At 46.4% G+C, this 13,046-nt stretch overlaps 1 protein-coding gene across 1 annotated transcript; it reads right to left on the bottom strand.

Annotated features, from left to right (window-relative positions):
* Positions 1-10,371: 10,371 nt before the first annotated feature.
* On the bottom strand, positions 10,372-12,831 carry LOC123166358 (uncharacterized). Its single transcript, XM_044584153.1, has 2 exons — positions 12,650-12,831; positions 10,372-12,572 (listed from the first exon to the last, which is right to left on the bottom strand). The coding sequence occupies exon 2, from the start codon at positions 12,534-12,536 to the stop codon at positions 10,845-10,847; it is 1,692 nt and encodes a 563-aa protein (XP_044440088.1). The 5' UTR covers positions 12,537-12,572; positions 12,650-12,831; the 3' UTR covers positions 10,372-10,844.
* Between the last annotated feature and the right edge of the window lie 215 nt (positions 12,832-13,046).

Genomic DNA, 13,046 nt, shown 5'->3' on the forward strand with positions numbered 1-13,046 from the left:
TCAGCAAAGTGTTCAAATTATTCATCATCTTTCTTTTTAGTTGACTTGGGTGAAAAAGGCATAGGTTTTTGAACCCACGGTTCTCTTTCTTTACCGTGTTTTCTAGCAATGAAGTCTCTTTTATTATATATTTTATTCTTAGGTTGTGGGTTATCAAAATCAACAGGTGGTTCTATCTCAACATCATTATCTTGTTCTTTTTCATTTGGTTGAGAGTCTTCATGAACCCCATCATTATTTTTTTCATTATCATTGGGTGAATGTTCATTACCAGATTGAGTTTCAGCATCTGAGATAGAAGTTTCATTATCATTATCAGGAAGTTTTTCTATTTCAGGTTCACTAGAAGTATGTAAAGTCCTATCATTTTTCTTTTTCTTTTTCTTTCTAGAAGGACTAGGTGCATTAGTGTTAACTCTTTGTGGATCTTGTTCAATTCTTTTAGGGTGTCCCTCAGGATAAAGTGGTTACTGAGTCATTTTACCTCCTCTAGTTGCAACTCTTAAAGCAAAGTCATGTATATTGTTATTCATTTCATCAAACAATTCTCGTTGAGATTTAGCAACTTGTTCTAACTGGGTTTGATCCATAGAAGCATGTTTTCCAACACCTCTAACATCATTTGAAATTCTAAATAACAAGTCACTCAAGCGAGCAATCATATCAGAATTGTATTTAAATTGTTTCATAACATTTGTATTGAAGTGATCTTGCTTTCTAATATAGTTTTCAAACTCATAAAGGCATTGGCTAGGATGCATATTGTGAGGATTGTCATTATCATTAAACTTCATTAAAGAATTTACCTCTACCACCTTAGGCAGTGGTGGTGTATTAAGCCCATGTATTTCTTCAATAGGAGGTAAATTTTTAACATCCTCAGCTTTAATACCTTTTGCCTTCATAGATTTCTTTGCCTCTTGCATATCTTCAGGACTGAGATATAATATACCCCTCTTCTTCGGAGTGGGTTTAGGTGGTAGTTTAGGAAGAGTCCAATCATCATAATTTTTCAATATATTATTCAATAATTCTTCAGCTTGCCCAACAGTTCGTTCCGTGAAAACACAACCAACACAACTATCTAGGAAATCCCTAGAAGTATCGGTTAGTCCATTATAGAAGATATCAAGTATTTCATTTTTCTTAAGAGGATGATCAGGCAAAGCATTAAGTAACTGGTAAAGCCTCCCCCCAAGCTTGTGGGAGACACTCTTATTTAATTTGCACAAATTAAATATTTCCTGTAAAGCAGCTTGGTTCTTATGAGCAGGGAAATATTTTTTCAGAGAAGTAATAAATCATATCCTGGGGACTACGCACAGAACCAGAAGCAAGAGTATTGTACCAAGCTTTACCATCACCCTTTAATGAGAAAGGAAATAGTTTGAGAATAGAGTAATAGCAAGTCTTCTCATCATGAGTAAAAAGGGTGGCTATATCATTCAACTTAGTAAGATGTGCCACAACAGTTTCAGTTTCATAACCATGGAAAGGATCAGATTCAACCAAAGTAATTAACTCTGGGTCGACAGAGAATTGATAATCCTTATCACCAATAAAGATAGGTGAAGTAGCAAACTTAGGATCATATTTCATTCTAGCATTCAGAGATTTTTCTTTATACTTGCATAATAATCTCTCTAGATCATCTCTATCCTTACAAGCAAGAATATCTCTAGTTGTTTCTTCATTCATAACATAACCTTCCGGTACCTTAGGCAATTCATATCTAGGAAGGCTAGTTCTAGCAGGTGTTTCAGGAGTTTCAGTTTCAAGCTCATCATCAAATTCAAAAACATCATGTTGTATTACTCTAGCAATTTGTTTATCAGGAAAATCACCTAGTGGCACATCATCATTATCAAGCAAGGTACTAGCATCACTATAAGCATTATCCATAGCAGAAGCAGCATCATCAATAACTTGTGACATATCAGGATTAATAGCATGTGGCGGTGTTGCAAGTTTACTTATAACAGAAGGTGAATCTAAAGCAGAACTGGATGACAGTTCCTTACCTCCCCTCATCTTTGAGGGAAATATTTTAGTCTTAGCATCCTTCAGATTCTTCATAGTGATAAATTGATAATAATCCCAAGTGACTCAACAAATATAGCTATGCTACTCGGCAACGGCGCCAAAAAAGGTCTTGATAACCCACAAGTATAGGGGATCACAACAGTTTTCGAGGGTAGAGTATTCAACCCAAATTTATAGATTCGACACAAGGGGAGCCAAAGAATATTTGTAGGTATTAGCAGCTGAGTTGTCAATTCAACCACACCTGGAGATTAATTATCTGCAACAAAGTGATCAGTAGCAAAATAGTATGATAGTTTTGATAATAGTAGCAGTAGTAACGGTAACGGTAACAGCGATAGCACTAATTTTGTAGCAAGTGTAACAGTGACGATAGCAGTAGTAACTTAGCAAGAACAATATAAGATAAATTCGTAGGCATTGGATCGGTGACTTGTTGGATGATATTCATCATGAGACAGTTATAACCTAAGGCGATACGGCACTAGCTCCAGTTCGTCAATATAATGTAGGCATGTATTCCGTAAATAGTCATATGTGCTTATGGAAAGAACTTGCATGACATCTTTTGTCCTACCCTCCCGTGGCAGCGGGGTCGATATTGGAAACTAAGGGATATTAATGCCTCCTTTTAATAGAGAACCGGAACAAAGCATTAACACATAGTGAATACATGAACTCCTCAAACTACGGTCATCACCGGGAGTGGTCCCGACTATTCTCACTCTGGGGTTGCCGGATCATAACACGTAGTAGGTGACTATAACTTGCAAGATCGAATCTAAAACATGGATATAATTATGATAACACAAACGGTCAGATCTTAGTTCATGGCACCCGGGCCCAAAGTGACAAGCATTAAGCATAGCAAAGTCATAGCAACATCAATCTAGGAACATAGTGGATACTAGGGATCAAGCCCTAACAAAACTAACTCGATTACATGATGAATCTCATCCAACTCCTCACCGACCAGTGAGCCTACAAAGGAATTACTCACTCCCGGTGGGGAACATCATGGAATTGGCGATGGAGAAGGTTTAGTGGTGACGAAGAACGAAGACCCCCCTCTACAGAGCCCCAAACGGACTCCAGATCTGGCCTCCCGATGAAGAACAGGATGTGACGGCTGCTCCGTCTCGTGGATCGCGATTTTTTTCTCCTTGATTTTTTTCTAGAAAAATAGGATTTTATAGCGTTGGTTTCAGGGTCTGCGGGGCCACCAGGTGGGGACAACCCACCTGGGCGCGCTAGGAGATGGGGGCGCGCCCTGGTGGGTTGTGCCCACCCAGGTGCCCCTCTCCAGTAGGTCTTGGCTCCAGAAATTCTTATTTATTATATAAAAATTCCTCGCAAAGTTTCGTTCCATTCTGAGAACTTTTATTTTTGCATAAAAACAACACCATGGTAGTTCTACTGAAAACAATGTCAGTCCGAGGTTAGTTTCATTCTAATCATGCAAATTAGAGTCCAAAACAAGAGGAAAAGCGTTAGGAAAAGTAGATACGTTGGAGACGTATCAGTTCATAATTACGGAGTGGAGAACACCCCTCATACACATATATCCTCCAATTGGGACATATCCCGTCCAAGTGAAAGCAATGCAAGGAAGAGTTCTTGGGTGCCTGAAAATAATCATCTTATGGAGGAAATTCAGAAGAATGCAAATATGCTCCAACGTGTGCTCCAAGAATTGCAAGTTCTGAAGGGTGCATTAATGATGCTAAGGTACTCATCAACAACTCCATAATCACCACCCCCGAAGAAAGAGACATCAATACATGGCTATGGGCACTCCCCTTGGAAACTGCCAAGCTTGGGGGAGTGCCCCGGTATCGTATCACCATCACATCTTTATCTTTATTGCTTTTCTTAGTTCGATCCTTTTGGTTATGTCTTGATCTAGTATAATAAAGTTTTAGTATGATCTAGCTCTGAGTTTTGCTTTGTTCCCTCTATGTAATCGAGTCCATGAGATATATAATGGAGAGTAGTTTTGAGATAAGGGCTTTGCTTTCTTGCTATGATCTTGAGGGAATTAAATAAAAGAATAAATAAAAAGAAATAAAGGATCATATATTGATCTTATGGAGAGTAATAACTTCACATGTAAAGAGTATGATGAATAAAACTTGTTGAGAGTTGATAAACATAGTTTTGATCATTGTTGCAATTAATAGGAAGTAATAAAGAAAGAGAGGCTTCACATATAAATATACTATCTTGGACATCTTTTGTAATTGTGGGTGTTAGTTTCAAAACCGGCTGATCTCGGGTAGGGGGTCCCGAACTGTGTGTCTGAGGATCGAAGGTAACAGGAGACGGGGAACACGATGTTTACCCAGGTTCGGGCCCTCTTAATGGAGGTAATACCCTACTTCCTGCTTGATTGACTTTGATGAGTATAGGGGTTACAAGAGTTGATCTACCTCGAGATCGTAATGGCTAAACCCTAGATGTCTAGCCTGTATGATTTTTTATTGCCTCTACAGACCAAACCCTCTGGTTTATATAGACATCGGAGGGGGCTAGAGTTGTACAGAGTCAGTTTACAGAGAAAGGAAACTACACGTCTGGCCACCAGTCTTGTTGTCCACGCAACGGAGAGTCCCATCCGGACACGGGGGAAAGCCTTCTATCTTGTATCTTCACGGCCCATCAGTCCGGCCCATGTCACATAGCCCGGACGCCCGAGGACCCCCTTATCCAGGACTCCCTCAATAGCCCCCGAACTTGCCTTCAATGACAATGTAGTATCCGGCTTTGCCAGGCGAGTTCTCCATTACATTTCGGATTGACGATAATTCAGCTCCACATTAAATATTGATTCTTTGCTGCCGTCGCTTCGGCTTCCACGTGTCGGATGAATGTGAATGGTCTAGGTGCTTTTTTTTACAAATAACCCCTCGACACGCAGGGAAGGCGTCTATTTAAGGAGATTAGATCTTAGATGCCATTCCACACCACGTGGAAATCCTTAGAACTCGCCATAGGAAATTGTCCAAATATGGTCGGCGCTCCTAGCTCTTCCTCATGCCCCTCGGCCCTCAAAAAGGTGACTGGGAAAGCTGCTCGGTATCCCGCTCCCATCTGAATAAACTTCAGACGCAGGGATATCTTCCTCCCGCGTATATAGTCTTTGTTCGGGCTGGATTAACTTCCATCAATGGCGAAGCCCTGGCGGAGAATTTCCCCAATCCTTCTAAAGAGGAGCGGGTGTGCTTCGTTTCCTTCATTTTGAGAGGCGTAGGATTTCCTATCCACCCTTTCCTCAGGGGTCTCCTGGAGTATTACGGCCTCCAATTGCACAATCTGATGCCAGACTCCATCCTGCACATCGCGGGCTTCGTTGCTCTTTGCGAGCTGTTTCTAGGCCGTGAGGCTCATTTCAAGCTATGGCAGAAGTTTTTCTGCCTCGTCCCCCGCTCCCAAAAGGGATCTATATTCAAGGTGGGCAGTGCCGAAGTATGGTGCATAGCCGGGACAGGATACCTGTCCGGCACTCCAAAGAAGGCATCCGAAGAGTGGCCCTCAGAATGGTTTTATATCAAAGACGTCGTTCTTCCGGACCCAATCCGGCACGGTCTTCCTGAATTCTCCAGCGCTCCTTTAAAGAAGCGCGCCAGCTGGCGTCCCTGAAGCCTCGAGGAAGAAGGCAGTGCAGAGGTCGAGAGGCTAGCAAGCAAGATCAGAGTACTTGCCAACTCCGGGCTGTCTATAATCGAGGTAATGGCGATTTCAATAACGCGATGTGTTCAGCCGCTCCAATCTAGAGGTTTTCCTATGTGGAATTACAACGGGGAGGACGATGCATCCCGTTGTCTATGCTAGGGTCCAAACAATTTTGCCGCCCTGGCCACCATCTTAGCTGACCTTTACAAAGGGGAGAAGGAAGACTTCACTCGCTTGAATTGTCGGGAAGGTTTTTCCATGTATAACCCCATCGACTGGGTGAGTTTTTTGATTATTGGCTTTACTCAACCTTTTTCCAGAGTTATGCTAGTCGAATTTAATCTGGCTACTTTTAATAGGAATGTAGAAAGGTCATTGAGGGGGTCTACAGCCCCGCTCCGCAGCCAGAGGACCATGTTCGAGACCTGGATCCCGGATATGAAGAAGATCCGGATATATTCATAGAACTTAAGGAGGGGATCTTTTATCAGGCGAGCTACGACGGCACGGAAGTGGCCATTATAGTCGATTACCCCGGCCTTCTCCCCTCCTCTCATGTAAGTACCCAGGAGACGTCTCCTCCAAAAGAGTTTTTCCCATTGCACCTCACCCACTGCACTGTCTCATGCTCCGAAGGGGCAGCGCTCGTCTCGCCGAGCTGTATCAAAGGTATCCTCTAAGAAGGCGACGCCCGCGCAGGGCGAGTCTTTGAAAAGAAGGGAAAATGGTGATACCACCGAGCCCCCGCCTTCACCAAAGAGGTATGGTTTTTAACATGCACTCGATGGATACACCGAATTGTGGCGTTTTCCGCTGGGCCATTTTTTAGGAAGAGCATATGCCGGACTATATTCGGGGACCTCGCCGGCCATGCATCGACCAATCCAGCCCCGGACCCTGCCATAAGGACTAGGGTTGATATGGGTAAAATGCCGGATTGTCATCTCCAAGAGGATTCAGATAATGTATTCGTCACCAATTCCGAAGTGGAGAGCGTGATGAATCATCGGCGGCGGAAAGAGGCCATGCGCGACCCAAGTTTCACCGAAGAGGCATTCAATGCCCTCCGATCTGCGGATGCATATATCCGAGCTGCTCAGGATGGACTTGTCGGAGCCACTCACCAGCTTTCAAAGGATATGCGGGTAAAAACTTTGTTTAGATTCAATAATCATGTGCCAGTAACCCCCGAGACTTGAAGCAGTTGGCCCAACTGATTTAAGGGCCATTTATATTATCAGGTACTCACGGCGAAAAATAACACGCTGTCCAAGGAGCTTGAAGAATGTCGGACCAAGCTAACTGTTGTCACCGCCGAACTGGAAAATTTGAAGAAATCCAAGAAGGCACCAGATGATAGGCACAACAGTGTCCGAAAAATAGAATTTTGTGCTAACAATGATTTTTGAATATTCATTGTTTTGTTTATAGCAGCAGGATCGGCATACCGGTTAGAGGAGAGGCTAAAGGCTGCTCAGGCGGACAAACAACATGCCGAAGGGCAGGAAGCCGCTGGCCAACGTGTATTAACACGGACCATTAATGAGAAGAACAAACTACAGGATGCCAACATCAAGCAAGCCAAAGAGCTAAAGGACGTAAGAGCCCAACTGTCGGATGCCTTGAAGGAGAACAGAAAGCTGAAAGGCGGCATATTTAGTATGTCTTTGAACCTAACTTTCATAAGATCCCTTGATGGAAAGTTTTACGAGATTTGTTCCTGTAGGTTTGTTAACTGGGCGGCCCGAGGGAGAAGTGTCCGGATTTCAAGGCGACTTGCTGCAAGAGCTATCCAAAGTGCATGAGCGAGCTCGGAAAGCAATGGGGAACATGGCTAAGGCTTTATTGCCATCCGATTCTCCTCCAGGAATGATGGAGGAGCTCGCGAATTTATTCAAGGGAGCTCGTCTTCGTTTTGAGCTATGGAAGGCATCAACATGTCGAGAAGGTGCACGAGAAGCCTGGGCCATGGTGAAAACACGGTATACCGGACTTGATCCAAATCATATGGCCTGGGTCGGACCTCGGGGACCAGATGGACAAGAAATTCTGGTTAGCTTGGTGTAAGAACAAGTAAAAATAGTCGCCAAATTCTCACAACAGGACTGTAAACTAGACAGCTTGATAGATGGCATAGATAAAGAGTAGGCGTGTGATTTCATGTAGGAATACACTTTATCATCAAACTTATCTCCGGCCGAATTGTAAAAGATTATCATGGCAGACCTTCCGCTTCGACCTCTGAAACCCAAGGGTTGGAGTGTTTCCGAATACTATACCTGTGGGAAACACCAAGTATGTTTGGAAACCAGGCGATCTGGCCATAGTGCTTGAGCAGACAAACTGTATTCGGGGAGTTATGTTATATTACTTTTTAACGTAAGAAACTCTTCCAGAGAGAATTGTTCCGTTAAGGGTTCCTCTCCCTGGGTCAGCATGCATTATGTATGCATGCCTAAGCCGTGATGCGAAAGAATCACAGGAGTCTTTGTATTTTGATAGTTTATATTGCAATGAAGGCAGTTCGTCATTTGCCCACCGACCAATTATTCCCTTAAGAACGCTAGCTTTCGGCTTCACCCGTCTGAGGTACATGTCCGGATGACCCGGTTGTAACAATCGCAGAGGTGCTCCCTTTATGCCCTAGCCAAACAAGCGGGAACGTAGGGCGTAAGCACAGGAGCCAGGCAACCCAGCTTGGCAAAAACTTAAGTCATAGAGGTGCATATAATGGCGAAGACAGGACGTATGTGAGCAAACAATGCATATATATGGTGAGCTTTATGCTCAAAATAATAAGCTTCTATTGTGAGAAGCCCCCAGTTATGATGGGGTGTGTACATTTAAGGATGCATACCTCTCAAGTGTGCGTCTTACTCGAACACACGCTAGAGATCATAAAAAGACGAAAAAAGGGAAAAACTGAAAAGGAGAAAAAGGGAACGAACAAAGGTATGTGTTCGGACTTAGGCGTAGAATCTTCGGAGTCGAGCAGCGTTCCATGGGTTCGGCTCTAAGCGATTATCCGATGCATTGCGAAGGCGATAGGCTCCTCCAGTGAGAACTTCATCTATAATGAAGGAACCCTCCCATTTGGGTTTGAGCTTGTCCTTTTTCTTCTCTGGTAGGCATAGAACGAGTTCACCGACATTATAAGTCTTTGCCCGCACTTCTCTGCTTTGGTATCTTCGAGCTTGTTGTTGGTAGAATGCAGAACAGGCTTTTGCGACGTCGCGCTCCTCCTCCAGGCCATCTAAGTCGTCCTGTCAATCGAGCTCGGCCTCTCTCTCCTCATACATGCGCACTCAAGGTGAGTCATGAATAATATCGCAGGGCAAGACAGCCTCTGCGCCGTACACCATGAAGAACGGTGTGTATCCGGTCGTGCGGTTGGGCGTGGTCCGCAACCCCCAGAGTATGGAGTCAAGCTCCTCGACCCAGTGTTTGTCCGACTCCTTTAGGGATCGCACTAGTCTGGGTTTGATGCCGCTCATTATCAGGCCATTGGCCCATTCAACTTGACCATTTGTTTGGGGGTGATATATGGAGGCGTAATCTAGCTTAATTCCCAGATTAGCACACCAAGTTTTCACCTCGTCGGCTGTAAAGTTAGAGCCGTTGTCAGTAATAATGTTGTGTGGGACACCATAACGGTGTACGACACCGGATATAAAGTCTATCACCGGTCCGGCTTCAGCCGTTTTAACTGGTTTGGCCTCTATCCACTTAGTGAATTTATCTACCATAACAAGCAAGTATTTTTTCTTATGGCTTCCCCTTTAAGGGGTTCGACCATGTCCAGCCCCCAGATCGTGAAAGGCCAAGTAATGGGGATTGTTCATAGGGCAGTGGGCGGCATATGGCTTTGATTGGCAAAAAGCTGGCATCCGACACAGCGTTGTACGAGGTCCTGTGCATCTGCTCGGGGCCGTGGGCCAAAAGAAACCTGTACGAAAGGCCTTACTTACAAGGGCCCGAGCTGCGGCTTGATGGCCACCAAGACCAGCATGTATTTCGGCCAAGAGCTGCCGTCCCTCCTCTTCGGAGATACATCTTTGAAGGACTCCGGTAGTACTTTTCTTGTAGAGTTCTCCTTCATGAACTTTGTAGGATTTGGAGCGTCGAACTATGCGACGGGCCTCGTTCTGGTCATGGGTGGAAGGCGTTGGTTCGGTGCCCGAGCCCCCGATGATATCTGAATCATGTTCGGCATCCGTGGGTGTAATCAGCGCCGGATTGGTATTTCCGCTCTCGTCCTACCATGCCACGGATGGCTTGAAAAGCCTTTCCACGAAGGTGTTTGGCAGGACAGGGTCGCGTTTAGCGCCCCTTTGAGCAAGGATGTCCGCTGCTTGATTACTGTCTCGGGCCACATGATGAAACTCGAGCCCCTCAAATGGAGATGATATTTTGAGTACGGCGTTGCGGTAAGCCGCCATCTTTGGATCTTTTGCATCGAATTCTCCGTTTATTTGGGATATTGCGAGGTTTGAGTCCCCGCACACCTCGAGGCATTGTATGATAGATTTTCTGGCAGTGATCTACACACACACGATCAGTGGATGGCTCGATCTGAACCCAGGAGGAACTTGAGGACGAACAGAAGAAACACACGAACACGGGGACAGTTTTGCGACGCGTAATCTTTGTGTCCTTTTCGCCCTTTCCTTTTATTCCATCCAGTAAAGATCTAAGTCCACCACGATCCACTTAAAGCGTCGTGCCATCCCATGATGCAATGGAAAGTGCCAGACGACTCAGTAGACTCCTAACAACTAAACAACCTTGCCGCAGCGTGAACTAGCACACCTCTGGCCCATGTAGTTCGCATGCAGTACAACAAACAATGCATGCAAGCACTCCTACGTGACTAGGACTCTAAAAAAATTACATATAACGTGGAAGCGAAGGATAAAAATAGTCTAAACAGAAGATGTAACGAGATTAGTTCCAATAATCACCCCCTAATCTTGTTACCTCATCTTCATTTATTCTATTGCGTGCTGAAATTTCATGCTGCCTTAACTCCGATAACGACGCGTGCTGCCGTGCCGCTCTTCTTCGCTTCACTTGTCGGCACTGGCGCCTTGTACATTGAAGAGCCTGTGGATGTTGCAAGCAAAGCTCCATCACCATGCATAACACCCCCCCTCACCTGGTACTGAACACTTCTTCATGTTCGGTAGGCACACAGATTCCTTCAGGTTCAGTGCGTAGAGTCGATTCTTTGTCTTGTGCGCCTTAGCTAGCAGCTCTCCCGAGCCACCAAAAAAGTTCAGGTGCCCATGGAATACCCCAGACTTGCACCCTTCTTCGTCCAGCTGACCCAAACTAATTATGTTGCTTCTAAGCTTGGGAATAAAATACACATCCTTGAGAACATGCTGCTTACCACTACGGCAGCTGTGCAAGACAGTGCCTCGGCCACAAATTTGTACCACTGACCCATCCCCAAAGCAAACGGTCCCGTTCACGCTGGAGTCAAGTTCAGTAAATATTTTTGAACAACCAAACATGTGGTTGCTTGCACCTGTATCAACATACCAAAGCTCACCATTGTACCTCTCATCAGCACTTAGCTTGGTCTTGATTTTCTCTTCATTCAGCAAGACCACATCAGGGACCTCCACAGATTGCAAGTGCCCCTCTGAGCATACTTTCTCCTTCACTTTGAGCTGCACTCCAAGCTCCTTCACGACTGGTGTCTCCACGTCCAGTGACTCCATGGCGGGCATCTCCACGCCTGGTGACTTCACGGCCGGCGTCACAGCTACCGGCGCTGATGCTGCTATTGCTGCACTTGCTGGGAGGGCTCTTGCCATTAGTTTCTTTACCATATCATGCAGTCCGTTGTTCTCTTCGCGGAGCACGCGTTGCACCTCCAGCAGCTTGCCATTCTCCTCCCTGGCCAGCCTTGCATCCTCCTCTAATGCATTCACACACTCAAGCAGGAGCGTGTGGTCACCGTCGCGGCTCGCTATCTGTGCACTGTACTCCTTGGACATGGCGTGCAACTTCACTTGGGCTGCGACCAGTTCACCACGCAACCGGTTTGCCTCTGCCTTGACAGCTTCCAACTCAGACTCGATGGCTAAGGGGCAAAGCACCTTCTTCACCTCTATACCTTCTGGCTGGACGACGTCGGCGGCATGTTGTAGCACCGGCGCGAGCTCACTTGCCACAGCCATCAGCAGCGCTGGTTCGTCGTCGCCGGCGTCGGCGAGCAGCGCCTTTTCTTTCTTCGGCTCCTCGCACTCAGAGGCGAAGTGGCCCTTCTCGCCACACTGGAAGCAGGTGATCCTCGACTTGTCGAACTTGCCACGCCGTTCCTTCTTCTTGCCGTCCTGGCCGCGGCCACCACCACGCCTGTCCTGGTCATCGTTCTTGTTGCCGCTACTGGAGCCCACCCCCTTCTTCTTCTCTTTAAGGATCAATTCCTCCAGCTGGGCACGTGAAACAAGCATCAGCTTCTCACCTTCATCGCCACCACTCTGACGGTGACCGCGCTGGTTCTGCTCGAACGCGGTGAGGCGCCTAATAGCCTCTTGCACCGTCATCGCGGAGACATCACCCCACTGCTCAATGGTGTTGACGATGTCCGTGAAACGGTCTGGAACAGCGCTGAAGAGCCGCTCCACCACAGCTTCATCTTCAAGTGTGATGCCGAGAGAGCGGATCTTGCTCACCAGCTGGATGAGCTTCTTGGCGAACTCCGGAATCGTCTCTCCATCCGCCATATCGAGGCGATCAAATTGTCTCTTCAGTTGGCGTGCATGCGCCATCTTCACGCGATCCTCACCGAGGCGCGCACACCGGATCATCTCCCACGCCTCACGCGCGGTGTCGCACTCCGCAACCTGCAGCATCACGTGATCCAGAACAAATTGAGAGAGAGCGGCGAACGCCCCTTCGTCCATAGCCTGATCATACTCACCGGAGCCTTCAATCGCGGACCAAACACGCAACGGCTTCATCGGGACCTTCATCTTCGCAGCCCATGGCGAGTAGTTTGTGTCCGTCAGCATCGGATACTGGACGGGCTCACTCATGGCCCTCGATGGGGTAGCGAGGACAACAGCGCCGCCATCCGCTGCAGCAGCCTTCCTGGCTGCTGGCGGCGTGTACTTTCCGCCGCCGCCGCCAATGCTCTTCCCATCACTACTCTTCGGAGATGTATCACCCATCGCCGCCGCTGCCGAACTCCTTAGATCGCCGCCGCCAAAATGCCCAAGGCCCTACACCCATGGCTCTGATGCCAATTGATAGATTTTCTGGCAGTGATCTACACACATGCGATCAGTGGATGGTTCGATCTGAACCCAGGAGGAACT

The sequence above is a fragment of the Triticum aestivum genome, chromosome 1D (genome assembly GCF_018294505.1).
Source record: "Triticum aestivum cultivar Chinese Spring chromosome 1D, IWGSC CS RefSeq v2.1, whole genome shotgun sequence".
Classification (NCBI taxonomy): domain Eukaryota; kingdom Viridiplantae; phylum Streptophyta; class Magnoliopsida; order Poales; family Poaceae; genus Triticum; species Triticum aestivum.